The sequence below is a fragment of the Sinocyclocheilus grahami genome, unplaced genomic scaffold (assembly GCF_001515645.1).
Source record: "Sinocyclocheilus grahami isolate Dianchi unplaced genomic scaffold, SAMN03320097.WGS_v1.1 scaffold1769.1, whole genome shotgun sequence".
Lineage (NCBI taxonomy): Eukaryota > Metazoa > Chordata > Actinopteri > Cypriniformes > Cyprinidae > Sinocyclocheilus > Sinocyclocheilus grahami.
This window is the reverse complement of record NW_015506948.1, coordinates 125,831-141,990: the sequence shown is the minus strand read 5'-3', so window position 1 is coordinate 141,990 and position 16,160 is coordinate 125,831. Positions and strand designations below refer to the sequence as shown.

The 16,160-nt window shown below is 36.3% G+C and overlaps 1 protein-coding gene across 1 annotated transcript; it reads left to right on the top strand.

The window, feature by feature from the left end:
* The first annotated feature begins 1,326 nt into the window (after positions 1-1,326).
* On the top strand, positions 1,327-13,334 carry LOC107572527 (gap junction alpha-5 protein-like). Its single transcript, XM_016258945.1, has 2 exons — positions 1,327-1,570; positions 11,622-13,334. The coding sequence occupies exon 2, from the start codon at positions 11,637-11,639 to the stop codon at positions 12,840-12,842; it is 1,206 nt and encodes a 401-aa protein (XP_016114431.1). The 5' UTR covers positions 1,327-1,570; positions 11,622-11,636; the 3' UTR covers positions 12,843-13,334.
* Positions 13,335-16,160: the final 2,826 nt, after the last annotated feature.

Here is a 16,160-nt window from a genome sequence, read left to right as displayed (position 1 = left end):
TGTTATGCAAATCTTCCCACACAGTGACGAAGACATGTGGGGGCGTGTTTAAGTGAGGCGTTTTAGGAGGGCGTGGACGAGTCTTAACTTTTATGTCCTGATTTTTTCTTTTTATGAAGAACACAATATGTGCATCTAATGCATCTGTTTTATGTGTCAGTCCCTTTAATTTATTGACAATTTACTAACCGTTATGTTGTTCTAAATCTGTATTATTTATCTTGTTCTATGAAGAAGATATTTTGAGAAATGTCTCAGGGTTTTTTTCCCATACAGTGGAAGTCAATGGACTCCACTGTTGTTTGGTTCCTAAAATTCTTGGCAACAACAAAGAAGAAGGTAGTTTTTGAACAAGTTTTCATTTTTGGGTGTGCTATTTCTTTAAGTTCCAAGTAATATAGAGCACAACATAATATTAAAAACAATGTTAAACATAACATGCAATTATTTTAATTGTTAATTTATTTTAAATGTATTATATACTCAAATTGACAGAGCGTTTCTGTGATGTGTGGAGTTAGATGAGCCCAAATAAGAAATTACATGTAAATTTGATAGTAAAACAGATGCCTGATGGGAATTTTCATCCATTTTCCATTTTAATGGAAACGATGGTTACTATGGTATTAAAGTAAGCAGTTCTTAAAATAGGTTAAGAGATTTCTCAAGAAAGCTTTCCTTTTGCTTGTTTTTCCTTGCTTTCTATTTCTCTGTGGCTCTTAACAAGTGAGTGATCTGTTAATGACACAAATACATCATCAGCCCTTAGTAACCTTTGGTGTCCCTTATACCAAATTAGCATCATTGTGCACATATATATATACACACACATACAGAGAGAGAGAGAGAGAGAGAGAGAGAGAGAGGGAGGGAGAGAACTACTTGTTAAAATGGAAGTCATAGTTTACGTGTGGAAGTGCATGTATGGTGCAGATATGTTTGTGTGGTTGTTGCATGAAAAGGTTTATTGATCAGGGCAGGGGGTAAAACTTCCAACTTCAACAAACACATATAGTGACACGAGCACAACGCATCACATCACCAACAAACAGCCTGAGAAGAACAGCCATTGTGTTCTATTACAATCTGACTTCCTCTCTTTACACGGTGGTATTCTTCTCACCAAAATAGAGTGCCACCAAGTGCATTCTGATGGGGGAGTGGGTGAGGTGGTGTAGATTGGGATGGGGGGGCAACTAGAGAGAGAGGGAGGGAGGGACGGAGGAAGAGAGGGGGAGGAGGAAAAGGAAGAGTGGAGGTGGATTTGAAACACTCCCTGAGATGGCCCAGTATTTCTCAGAGTGTCCCACACTTGTGCTCTATTCCCACAGTGGGACGCACATGAAGGGGTCGTGTGCTGTATATGAACTCCAGAAATTACTGGGGTGTTTTCTATAGAGCTACACTGCCATTTTTCTCCATTGCTCAGTATATCCCCACTGTCATACAGACACCAGAGCTGGGCTACATCTACAGGACCCCCGGGCCACAGATTAACAGCCCACTCATTCATCTGAAGAGGACAAGACCACAGAAGACTCAACCAAAGACAGCCTCATAAGTCAGACAGGTAATTAACTTATGCATCACTTTAATTGTTTAAGAGATCTGTGGGTCAAATAAGACTTTATTTCTTTTATTTCTTTCCATTATTTTGAGGTTTAGTGCAGAATTTTGTAATTAAAAAAAATAAACAGATCATTTGATACTTTTATTATTTATATAATATTTAAATATTTTTAAATTATATTTATAATATTTCAAAATTGATTAATGCATTTTTTTACATTTTAATATTTACTTTTTTATGTAGAGATTTTTCTATGTTAATTTTTTTTACAGTGTCACAAATAATAATTTTGAATCAAATCTAATTTGCACATTATGACATCACTTTTGTCATTCTAAAGGATTATGATTTATGGTACTTTGGCCAAAGACTATTTTAATGACTGACTGATGGACTAGTCTATTTTAAGTAGAAAAGTGAATTAGATTACCTGTGCTGTGATTGGTGTATTAGTTTTACTTATATAACTAGATACAGTGGCCCCACTGAACCTACAGTTACAAATGCATTTATGTTCAATTCAATTAAATATCAAACCAAGTTACAACTACAAACAAATTATGCTAGAATATTTTGCTTTAAAAGTGAAAATTGTATTGGTCTTATTGGTTTGCTGTTTTGTTTCTTAATGTAGTGGCATTCATACATTTATACAAGTGTGGCTTGAGTGTCCAAATACATTTTAAGAGTCGTCACTGTATGTTAAATATATTCTATATCGTTCATATCCCAATAACGAAGTACAAAAGCCCTGTGTGTGATGTCAAGTGGTGTCTGTCTTGATTAATAAGACCAGTACAGTTGCTTTGACAGTGAAGAGAGAAACAGAACCACCATGTAAGGAAACACATCACCCTGTTAGCAGCCTGACAAGCATAGAAAAGATTGCCTTCATGACCCATATGAGGGATCCCACTGGATGGCAGGTTTTCATATGTGCGGGTGTCTTTGTATAATGGGGTTCTGCACTGGGCCGAGTCAGGCGAGGGGTATTCTCACTTCATATGGCTAAACTCATCCTTGACCTCTCCATCCATGAAAGTGGCCGGTGTCAGTCCTGGAATGCCTGGCTTAAACAGTTGTTCTGTCCTTTGTTTTTAAAGCATGCATTTAGCATTGGTATGCAAGTTCAAGTCCAGTAACACAAGTGCACATACACATTTAGACTTCAACTGGAAATAATGAGAGTTTGCTTTGTCCAGTAATTGTGACTTCACAGTGTACATGAATATTTAATGAGGTAAACGCAGAGGCAGGTTATGATTGGTTGTAAAGTTTTTAACAATTTTTTTCATGTGTTTGCATTTAATCAATCAAAAATACAGTAAAAACAGTAATATAGTGAAATATTATTACAATAAAGTAGCTGTTTTAATATATTAAAAAATTTAATTTATTTCTGTGATGGAAAGCGGAGTTTCAAATGTCACATGATCCTTCAGAAATCATTATTTCTAATTCTTATTCCAATATGCTGAGTCTGAGCTCAAGAAATATTTCTTCTTATTATTAATGTTGAAAACAGTTGTTCTGCTTTTTCAGGCTTATTTGATGAATGGAAAGTTTAAAAGAACAGCATTTATTTGAAACAGAATATTCTTATTCCAATATGCTGAGTCTGAGCTCAAGAAATATTTCTTATTATTATTAATGTTGAAAACAGTTGTTCTGCTTTTTCAGGCTTATTTGATGAATGGAAAGTTTAAAAGAACAGCATTTATTTGAAACAGAATTATAAATGTTTTACTGTCCTTTTTGAGCAATTTCATGTGTCCTTGCTGAATAAAAGTATTTTTTTTTTTACCTTATAAATGTTTTACTGTCCTTTTTGAGCAATTTCATGTGTCCTTGCTGAATAAAAGTATTATTTTTTTCAAAAACGATAACAAAAAACTTTTAAACTGTACATTTCTGGCAATAGCGTCATCATTCATATATGCAATTTTTATGATCCCTCTTATTTGAAGAAAAAAAAAGAAGATAAACCATGCAGATTCTGCAGAGGATAAACTTATAACTATATTAACCACAGTGTTTGTCTTTGTGTCTTGCCTAGTTTACACTTCTGGTATATTGGGACAAAGATATGACTACAGTCTGTGGTGTCATGCTGATTCTGGTAGTCCCTGACATCAGGTTGAGTGGAAAGGGCTTAAATAAATATTTATTCAGAGTTAAGGGGTCGGTCTCATGCATGGGCATTGCAGAGCCTCTTATGGTGTGAGTATCAGTGTGCCCGCAGCAACATGATCACTTTGAGAAAAACCAGCATGCCATCACTTGCCAACAGTGCCTGGCACCTTTGTGAAGTGCTACTAGAATGTTTCAAAGGTGTTGTGGCAATGTTCCCAGCTTGTTAAACTGATGCAAATGGGAGTGTGAGGCTGCATGTTATTCTAAGTTTATTTTTGTTATTGAATGTTTGACAGTGGCTTACAGTCATAAAAAAATAGATGAAGAATCCTTGAGGGCTAAGGGAAGCTCTGATAATTCCGAACAAACAATTTAAAAAGAAGCTTAAGAAGAGTTCTGAAAAGTTTCTCAGATCCTGATCCATAATCAGATCTATCTATCTACACAGTTTACATACATTATTATTACATTATTAATGTATTAAGTAATTAGCAGAAGCAAAAAACAGCTAAATATTAATAATAAATTAATAAATAAATATTAATATCAAATTAAAGATACATTGGTTTTGTGTATTGAGGGATAAATGCCTCTTAATTTAACCATAGTGTGTGAGTATATACCTTAAAGGCCCTTTAAGGTCAATAGCCAATGTCAACTCTTTCCTTTCACAAACAGAAAATCATATGAGAGCAGGTGAAAGTTCTTCCTGCCTGTCATTCATCTCACCAACCTGTGTATGCGCTCTGAAGTCCCATTGTTTACTATCTTCAAGAAATACAGCAATCTTTAACCTCTAATAATACCTCATGATAAGAGTTTTGTGGTTTTATGATTTTGTGCATTAACCAGATGCAAAACAATCAGCACAAATGAACTCTTATCTCGTGTCGTTCTTTTGCTCTGTTTGGGAAAGAAAACACCCTTGCACTTGTAGACCCTAAGAGACTTGTTTCCTTTAAAGTAGCAAGTCTGGAGGAAATCATATTGTTTGAAATTGCTTCCTAAGAGAAGAAGAAAAGGAAGATGGAAAAAAAGGAAAATGGAGAGAGAGAATGAAAAAGAGAGAGCACACTGGCGACAGAGATCGCCCAGTCAGTGTGAATCAGACGGATATTTCCGTCCTCATTCAGTTTTTTTCTTTTCTTTTTTGAATGTCTAAGATTCCGTTCCCACCAATGCCATTCCGAACAGCCTTTGCCAACATAACATACACACACGAGTTTACGGAGTTCCCGTCACTGACTGACTGTCACTTCCAAAGCATCTGGTGTGAGACTGTGCCACTGCCACATAAAAAACACCTTTGAGAAGGCACGGATTAGCAACATCATAACTGAACAAGAAAATGCTGAATTTCTTAGGAACCAGACTGCACATTTGACAAATGTGCATGTTCTAGTTTTAAAAAAAACTCCTTATGTAAGAAAAAACTAGCACTTTATATGCCAGAAGAAAGTATTATTCATAAAGCCTGTGCTTTGCTGCACACAGAGTCAAAGGGATAGTTCACCCAAAAATTCTGTCATTAATTACTCACCCTCATGTCGTTCCAAACTCGTAAGACCTTCGTTCATCTTCGGAACACAAATTAAGATATTTTTGATGAAATCTGAGAGCTTTCTGACCATCCATAGACAGCAACACAACTACCACGTACATGGCCCACAAAGATAGTAAGGAAGGACATCGTTAAAATAGTCCATGTGAAATTTTATGAAGCTAGGAGAATACTTTTTGTGTGCAAAGAAAACAAAAACACAAGTTTATTCAACAATTTCTTTATTCAACAATTTATTTTCTTCCATGTCCATTTCCGCTGCGCATTCACAAGAGTAACACAATGCATACATGTGGTGCTGCTGACATAGAACCCAGATGCACTGTAGGGCTGTCAAAATTGGCTGAAAAACTAAATTCAAATTTTGTACTGAAATATGATCAAAATTCAAATTATATTTGAATTTAAAATGCATAATTTCAGTTAGGGTGAAGAAAAGCTTTTGGCTTTTCTCCTGAGGCCACAAGAGGGCGCATCGAGCAAAATATTACTAATGTATGTTTATTCAAAGCATAAGAAAACATGACTATCTGTGGAAAAAAAGTGCATAATGTTTATAAACCAATTATAATTAAGTTGCTTAAACAACTATAAACAAAACAGCATCATGTATGTATGCATAGTTTAATACAAAGGGCAGAAAGCCAATCACACAGAGTATATTTTTTATTTAAAAACATGAGATGCAGTGGGATGGGGAAAACCCCCCGCCATAAAGTCTTGATATGTTTTTGTTTTTTTCAAAGTTAAACTTGCATTACCTTTACATGGCTTTCTAAACATGCAGCTCTTTTGTACGAGATGCGAGTGCAAAGGTGATAGATGTCCCTCTAGAAAAAATTTGCAAAATATGCGTTCTGTGTGAACGCCTTGGTTTCAGTTTTGACGTAAACAAGGGCTGTCTCCGAAATCGCCCCATATACCCTCATTCACTATTCCCTAAATTATGTCACTAATAATTCAGTTCCCTAGAAGGAGTGAATGAAAACGAGTGAGTGAATTCATACACTGAGTGCACCGAAAGGACTGCCGCTTTTGCATAGTTGGTGCTTGCTGTTTATTAATCATTTGAAACTGGCAAACTAGCAGCTCCAATAGTAAGATTAAAGGATTTATCTTGAACTCTGTAACGGAAAATATGTACAAACCCTAATTAAACAATTTAGTAATCAATTTACTAAAGTTACTTCCCTAACACATCTACTACTTACGCAAGCGTTGATCACACTACAAACAATACAAAACTATAATGCTATAAGAAACAAAAAGATTAATTAATTGTTTACCTGGGTCTTCAGTCTATGATTAGCTCACCACCTCTTATCTGACAAGTCTTCAGGTTTGAGTCGTTCGTTCATCACGTGACAGACCCATAAACTTAACCAATGCAGTCTGAGCCAGAAAGAGAATCGATTAGTTCATCTCTCGAGTCTTTCGAATCATTTGTTCTTTTGTCACGTGACGTGACAGCATTGGATAGAGAAATTAGTTCATTTACAAGCTTCCTTACAAACGGGTGCGTAGTTATTATTATTATCATTATTATTTACTCTTACAGTTACGTGATGCGTTTCTGGTCTCAAATTGTAGCTTTTTACTTCTTACAGTTTATAAATGTGTGAATTTCTGTCATGATGGTTCTTTTCCATAACACTGAATGTTGTAACAAAGGTAATAAAGAATAAGAATAGGTAATCTTTCCGGCTCAGACTGCAGTGGTTAAAGCTTATGGGGCTGTCACATGATGAACGAACGACTCAAACCCGAAGACTCGAGAGCTGAACTAATCAATTCTCTTTCCGGCTCAGACTGCATTGGTTAAAATGAACGAATCGTTCAAGAATGACCCAACATTACACCAGGCCTGCGTTCAGCCCCGACAAAATGGTGCAAAACGTTTTTTAAACGGAAACGGTGGTGCGTTGAACACTGTTCTGATGACGCAAGAGTTGCAAATATGGCAGCTGAGAAGGCCATTCTTTGTGTTCTTTTTGAAGAATTTTCGGAGCCTGACGAAATCGGTATAAATGCGTGTTTAATACTGCAAAATACGCTCGATGTAACAGTCACTGCTCTTGCCGTCCAGAATAAAAGAGAACATCCCAATTCGAGTGAAGGGATTTGTGGAAACTGTGGTTCCTAATTATTGTGATCCAACATTTGCCTCGCATTTCAGGATGCGACAAACATTTCAGGTGAAGGATAATGCGCAGTTTTGCACAACAACAGTGTGCAAAACTGCGCCACTTCTGTCACCACTTCTTACCTCCGAGACTGTGTTATGATCTATATGACCTTATTATTTTTATTGTGAGTATTCGGCTTATCATTATTGCTGATCACTGTTGTTGTGCTGTGTTATTGTAATATTTACCATTATATAATCGGAGGAGTATAGAAAAGTTTATGAAAGTGTCACAATGCAATAGCAAAATATATAACTATGTATACTATTTTTATGTTACATTAATCAGTGTCTAGCACACCTTCCTAAGGAAAGGATATGGACCAGAAGACATTGCAATTACTAAATGATATTTAGACAGACTTAAAGAAGTTCCAGATCTATACATGTGCTCTTATTATTTCAGTTATTTTGCCTTTAATGTAAATAAACATGTGCAAACAATATACTTGCTCTTGTAAATTTATTTTGATGTTAATTACATTGTGCGAGCTTCCACTTTAATACAGCGTAGTTTATATACATGTTGCTGCTGATTGGGCTGACATTTTTGACACACCCACCAAACAAGAGAAAACGTATCTCAAACCCCGTTGCACACCGTTTCCAGGAAACATGTCGTTCAACCCGGAAACCATAGCAAAACGGTGCACATCGGTTTGAGCTTGAACTTGCCCCAGTTGTACACTCGTTTTTGCGGTGCATTGTGGGATTGAATGAGTGCACTCAAGAATGTCTACTATGGTTTCGGACACCAATAAAAATGGCTGTCCCCTCAAATAGTGCCCTATTTAAGGGTATATGGGGCGATTTCGGACACAGCCAAGATCTTCTCTGCACTGATGTTCTCTTTTTCCGCAACATTTTTAATGAACTACGCAGCAGCGCTGCATCTAGTGGCTTCAACTGGATAGGCTAACAAAAACATTATAATGCAACACTTACATCGTCATCAGCCACTGATAAGGCTGCCTCCTTAATGCACACCTAAAATTCGAATGCAACGTTTTTGCATTCGAATGTGGATTTTTATTTGAAATTCGATGAATATTCGAAATTCAAATTTTTTTTGACAGCCCTAATGCACTGTGGCTTGTTTGCAAGTGGAGGAATGCACACGCATGCGGTGTGATACTGACATGAACTTGTGTCGAATTCTGACACAAAAGAGAAGAAATTGTTGAATAAAGTGATTACTTTTGTTTTCTTTTTTCTTTGCACACAAAAAGTATTCTCATATCTTCATAAAATTAAGGTTGAACCACTGTCACATGTACTATTTTAACGATGTCCTTACTACCTTTCTGGGCCTTGATCGTGGTAGTTCCCTTGCTGTCTATGGAGGATCAGAAAGCTCTCGGACTTCATCAAAAATATCTTAATTTGTGTTCTGAAGATGAGTGAAGGTCGACATGAGGGTCAGTAATTAATGACAGTTTTGGGTGAACTATCCCTTTAAGACAGCTAATTGAATTTCCTTTTTGCTTTCGATAAATTTTCATAATTAGATTTGACACATGAAACACATAATAAGACACTTTTCTTTAGTAGCTCATTTAAAGACCAGAACCTGACATGCACAGGAAATTTATCAGGTTAAAATTCATGTCTCAAATACATTTGGGACAATTTAACAAAAATTACTAAGGAATATAAACTTCCAGGTATATTTTTCTCAAAATATAAAAAAAAAAATTCAACATGGTCAAAAAAAATGTCAGTAGTGAGTGCAACAAAATAGGCTTCTTTAAACTATAAACTCCAGTTAAATACTAATCAGACATTTTGACTATTTTACATCTGCTCATAAAGTAGGAGGGCCTCTGCTCAAACCTCTGTCCATATTTGGCCATTCTACAAGGAGATTAGCAAGACAGGGTTTGGTACAGGATGGGTGTGAGAGCACAGGCAGGCACAGACCCATACACTTTAAAAGGTAACTCTCTAGTGTGGCCGCAGTTGTGCTTCATAAAACATTTGAGGTTTAATGGGTATTCGAGTGACAACATCCTGTACATAGCATTAAATCGAAAGCCCTTTCCGAGGTAACCTTAACTGGTGCTAAAGAAAACAACTAAAACAGGCACATGCAGACCCTAAGAAAAGATCAATGTGTGTGTCAGAGCTAAAGACACATAACACACTTTCTCATGTTTTTACACCTTTTAAGCTGTTAGATCAATTGTATCAATTTCATTTAGAATTAACTAATCATTTAAGAGATAAACAAGATGTTTTATGGAATGAGTGATTTATTTAAAGGGAGATTGACGTGGCTGGACTGACATTTACGGAAATGAGGCAGTGCTCACTGATGTTATTTTGGGAAGCAGAGCAACACTGGACAGTGTTAATGTTAGTGTCTAAGATTAATACACCTGAGCTCATGTTTGACACCTTTTAGAGAAACAGAGAGGAAACTTTTTTCTGAGTATTTACTTCATTTAAGCAATATAGAATATACAGTACTATAAAAAGCATCCATTTAGGAATTTTGTTTTTTGTGCTCCCAAAACATTAAAAAAAAACTTTTTTATTAAAAATTTATGGTGAAAATTAGCTTAAGAAAAATAAAATGGTAAAAGAAGATGTTTTGATTTATATATATATATATATATATATATATATATATAAATGAAATCAAATGTTTTCAATATATATTACAATAATCTTGTTTAGAAACAATGGTTGAGTGGATGAAAATATGTATAATTGTAATGAAATTATGAGATCAGATTTTGAGGGAATGACTAGCGATGTTACAAATGTGATCAGTTTGGATTTTTGTACTAAGAGTTTTGAAAAAAATACAGCTTACTTGTGAAAATAGTACCAAAGCGAATTAAAAAAAACTGTAGCAACTTGATTTATCAATATGGTAAACCAACAGAGCAGCGCCATCTACAGACTAAACAATTCATGAATGGGGATCGAGCCCCATTCCATCAAACAGCTACTCACATGCCTAGAAGAACTCCATTCTTCACTCAGTCACTGCGGGAAATGTACATCCCTGTCGTTCAGTCTCACTTGATTGCGGTTTCAGACTCCTCATTAATTTGGACTTAAAATTTCTCTCCACCTGATTAGCACATTAGGCTTAATGATGCAGTACAATTATTCTACCAGTTGATTGGCCTGTATGGTTACCGCTCACTTTGATTAGTTATGTGGAGAGAAACAAATTCTTTTTTTTTATTTAGTGAATAACAAATATACGAGCAATACAACCATGTCTAAACCGTTTTAACAAAAGACAAATAAATAAATACATTTCCTAGAGGGAATAAACAATATTTAACAAAAACAGTTTGAGGCAGGATTTAAAATAGCATTACTTGTAAATAATAAAAAGCATGATTTCCTTGGAAAGAGACCAATTTCACTATATCCTCGTGCCTTTCTCGGTAGCATTTTGTATGGAAGCAAACAACGCTGTCATTTCAATATCCATTCTGATTGGTCAGTTTATAAGTGCATGGATTCCTTTTTTTTCATTTGCTTACACACAAAAACTTTTCTGAAACCTGACACTCAATCACCAAAACCACACACCAAATCTGCAAAACCACTCAGCCTTTGACTCAGTTTTCAATTTCATAAAGCACTTTTTGCTAAACGCAACACACAATTCTGTAGGCTATGTAACACAAAAATTGAACAGGATAATTGTATGGCAAAGGTGTTTGAATTAATATTATGGCAAAGGTGTTTGCAAATGTTTGCTTTTGAGATGTGTTTGTGCTATTTTGAATGCAGTGCTTCATTTTGTAAGATATGTGAGGCATTTTGCATTTTGTGTGTGCAATTCCTGGATTTGTGTGTAAAGTTTTGGAAAAAAGAGGCAAAGTTTTGAAAATGTGTGTAAGCAGTTGAAAAAAACTGTTAAACTGGACTGGTCGACCATGTGCATAATAATAATAATAATAGTAACCATGTGCTTCTGGATTTTATTTGTGGGCTAACTGATTTAAACGAAAGTAAACTTTATCAGCTTTGTTGTTATGTTCCTTCGAAATGCATTTTTTGAGGAGACTCAGCCTCCCTTGTCATCATATTTTCAGCAGGAATACTTATCCATAAATAATTTAAAACAGCTTTAAATGTTAATACCAGGACACCATTTCATGGGTCAATATCAATGTCGATTTTTCTTTTTTGCTCTCTCTTAGCATTGGCGTGCAGTGATGGGGGACTGGAGTCTTTTGGGTAATTTTCTGGAGGAGGTGCAGGAGCACTCCACATCAGTGGGGAAGGTGTGGTTGACCGTGCTGTTCATCTTCCGTATCCTGGTGCTGGGCACAGCGGCGGAATCATCATGGGGCGACGAGCAGTCTGACTTCATGTGTGACACACTACAACCCGGTTGCACCAACGTCTGTTATGACCGAGCTTTCCCCATTGCCCATATCCGTTACTGGGTGCTACAGATCGTCTTCGTATCAACACCGTCACTCATCTACATGGGCCATGCCATGCACATCGTCCGCATGGAGGAGAAGCAGAAATGGAAGGAGCAGGAGGAGAAGGGTGATGAGGATAAAGGAGAGAAGCAATATTTGGAACGGAAAGAGAAAGCCGAAGATACAAAGACAAAGATCCACCTAAAGGGGGCACTGCTGCAGACGTACGTCCTGAGTATTGTGATCCGCTTGGTCATGGAAGTGACCTTCATTGTTATCCAGTACATGTTGTATGGAATCTTCCTGAATGCTCTGTATCCTTGTAACATGTCACCTTGTCCTAACCGTGTGAATTGTTACATGTCCCGTCCAACTGAGAAAAACATCTTTATTGTGTTTATGCTGGTGGTGGCGGCTGTTTCACTGCTTCTGAGCGTACTAGAACTCTACCACCTTGGATGGAAACAGTGCAAGCAATGCCTTCGAAAATATGCTGACAAACACGCCAATGATGTCAATGGCAAAAACACCAAAGTTGGTTCTATAGTCCTACACAGCAAGTCAAGTATTCCAATGGATCTGCCTGAGATGGCTCAGCCACATCCCTCCCAAACCTGCACCCCACCCCCAGATTTCAACCAGTGCCTAGCATCAAGCCAAGGTCCAACATCACCCCCGCATCTTCATCACCACCATCTTCATCACATCCACAAAACCTGCCAGCCCTTCACCAACCGCCTGGCCCACCAGCAGAACTCCATCAACATGGCCACCGAGCAGCATCATCACAGCTACGATGATCTTGAGCCGGCTGTGGACTTCCTGCAGATGAGCTACGAGAGCCCTGAAGCTCGAGTACCGGGTGAGATGACACCCAGCGCCCCCTCCACACCATCCTCTCAACCAGGCTACTTCAGAGACAAGCGCCGACTTAGCAAGACTAGTGGTACTAGTAGTAACCGAGTCAGACCAGGTGATCTGGCCGTGTAGGTTTGGTTAAATGACCATCCCAGAGGATAAGAAGCTGGGAGTGTGAACTAGCCTTAAGAAGAGAGATATGGATACGAGGGGTGTGCATGCTTGTGTGTGAATGAGTATTCTTGTGTGTTGGTACTATATAGGATATTTCACTTATTTGTGATAAGCAAGGCTTTAATATCAGCATGAATCAGAAGATAATGGAAATGTGTAGGACAGAGAGTGAATCTGTATCAGAGCATTTAATATGGTTTCATTGAAACTGTTGTTGTAAGTGTATGTAGATTTTTATAGGGTGGATCAAATAATCTTAAATAAAACGATGTTGATATATTTAGATGAATGGATGGATGGAAGATGAAAGGACTACTAAAATAACTTTGCAACATTTACAAGAGAGTACAGGGTAGTTTTGCACACTGATAAGGTTCATAGTGTAAGAAAAATAATTTTGATTTAGTTCTTTGTTTTTTGCAATTCAAAACACTCCAATCAAACACTTTTTTGAGCCAAAAAGCAATAAAGCACTTATATCTTAGTAAAGATCATTGCAAAAAAAAGTAAGTAATAAATGAAAAGAAAAAAAACATGCCATGCTGTATGTGTGATTATTTTAAGGTTTATGAATTTTATTAGCTATAAATGACTAATTTATCTGATTATGCTACAAATTTACTAAAATATATGTGAAATAAATAACAGAATTCTCTGAAGTATCCTGATATACTTTATATTTTGATCAACCTACCATTAATGCAAATATGTGAATTATTAACACACAACTTATTTGTTACAGTAGTGAGCCTATAATGAGAAAATCAAATCAGTTTGACATTGGCAAAGGCAAGAAAAGCTAAACAAAACCAAAAAAACATATGTAGGCCAATTGAAAGTGCCTTGAGGAGTAAATCAAAAAGAAAAGACGGCAAGAGCAATCGCAGCTTAATAAAATATCATCATTTGATATAGCATACACAATTGCATTAATAGTCTGAAAACAATAGTTTTTATTAATGGTAAGCAGGGTTTGTATTTATCAAAGCATGCACTTTCATCGATGTCTGCAATATGTATGTCCACTAATGTCATCTAATCTCATAAAGTGTCAATGAAATTATTGTGTTCCATTCAGAAAGATGATTTACTGCCACTGACCTTTCAAAACATTGTTTAGTCTTCTGATGTAGTCATCTCTATTTCTTTTTATGTAATACTTAATCTTGTATTAGTGTATGGAGTTTTTACAATTAAAAACAATTTCATGACAAATATATGACAGATGATTAGAGTTGGTCTGGTAATCCTTCTTTCACAGTTAATGACATCTGTGCTTTATTTCACTTCATTTTTCATATTTGATTGCGGCCACACATCAGTGTCTCCTCTGATCTGTTTACAGCACACAATAAAAATATCCCAGCACTATTAAAGCATGCATGACAAATTTTTTTTTCTGCACATTATAATATTAAACCAGTATTTTTACAGCATTCATAGGCTACATTACAACATAGCCAATATAGTTGGACCTTATAGTGGCAGCTCTCACCCACTGTCAGTTTACTGTAGCGATATTATTTGGCAATATTATTTGAAATATAGTCATTTTAATGTAGACTTTATTAAGTTTGTGAAGCTGTCACAAATCCTGTAGTCTCTTCACACCCACAAACCGAAATGTCATGCCTTAAATAGCCCTGAAGTCGGGGTCGCTCACTTGTTCACTGAATCTCTCATTTCCATAGTGCATGGAAGTTGAGTGCAATATATCAACAAGGAGTGAACGAAATAAAGCGAAGAATTCACTGAAATATATTATTACACACACGGTGCGTCACAGACCTGGAGCTGACTTGCTTCAGAAATAAATAACAGTCAGATAGTGACTTTTGTAATTATACCTCCGTGCCAGCTTTGTAGTAATTATTAATAACTAAGAATTTACAAAACTAATGCCTGTAATTGAAAATGAATTTACAGGTTACAAAATCAGGAAAACATAAAAATGGTGTGAAGGTGTGAAGGGCTTTGGAGTTTCTGTATGGAGAATGTCAAGACAGGATTGATTTGATTGAGAAAAAAAAAAGTTTCTCAAAAGAATACGGGTCCTTAACATCTTTATCAAAGTTGTGATGACCAAATAAAACACCTTTATACTGTGTAATAAAGAAAAACTCTGTGATGAAAATGCACTTACAAAGACAGATAAATCCTTCCAGAACAAAATTGTGTGTGTGCATTCCCAGAAGAGATAAGAATGGTTAAAGTATTTGTGTTCATAATAATTAGAAGCCATAAATCATTAAAAACTCACATCAAGAATAAACAAATCAATAAGTGTACATTATTGTAGTCTATTTCTGTATGCAGGCCTACTGTATTTGTTTTTAATATCTTTAAGGCTGATGATACAAGGTGCAACTTTTTGAGCATTTTTGCCGGGAAACTTTTTTTTGAGCAATGTTGCTTGGGCACTTTCCCAAAATGGGGAATACAGTTCTATCTGGATACTTTAGATCGTTCGTGGGCCCTGTGTCTCACCTGGTTGCCTGTTGACAGCAGCATTGCCCAAAGTTGCCCCGTACATCATCAGCCTCACGGTCCTGTCCAAGGACCTTTTTACAATGATCATATGCGTTTGTTTAGCGCCATCAGCCGACCATTATAATGAGATAAATTCTTTAAAGAATATTTTCTTTATTGTGTATTAAATTCAGACATAATATTCGACCACAGCTGTTTGATTTTTCTGTGTATTGCTTAATTGCTTTTACAAGCCTGCACGTGTTACAACCTTTTTTTTATTTTTGCTTTTCCATATTGCTGTTGAAAAGTTCTCTCTGTGGCCTAGATGACAATAATGTTATGTTATGATGTAATAATTTTGTTATGTTTTAAAATGTTTTGTTTTCTCTTATGCACGAGTGCATATGATGTCGCAAACAGAATTCTGTGGCGCACGTGGGAGAGTATAAAAAAGTTCGAATCTCACCTAATTTTGTTTGAAGTAGTTGGATAGTAAAATAAGGCGTTAATAGTACAACCGTATTATAGGTATATCTGTGTAATATGGGTCTACTAAGGAAACTAATGTGTTTTTTTAAATAAAAAAACACACATAGGGGTTGTGTACATGAAATCCAGGAGGAGAACCATGCTCAACAGGTTGATAAGAGGCCTGTTGTGGCTGGTGAGGTTGCTTACAGTAGTGGGGCAAGAATAGAAGAGAAAACAAGACAGAAGTTTTGGAGGTGGCACTCTAGAAGAAAAAAGTATGACATTGTACTCAAGCTGAGAAGCTGCACCAGATGGCAGGAACGGGAACATTCC

What these genes read in the sequence shown, in the direction of transcription:
- LOC107572527 (XM_016258945.1), top strand. Translation starts at nt 11,637, where the DNA reads ATGGGGGACTGGAGTCTTTTGGGTAATTTTCTGGAGGAGGTGCAGGAG.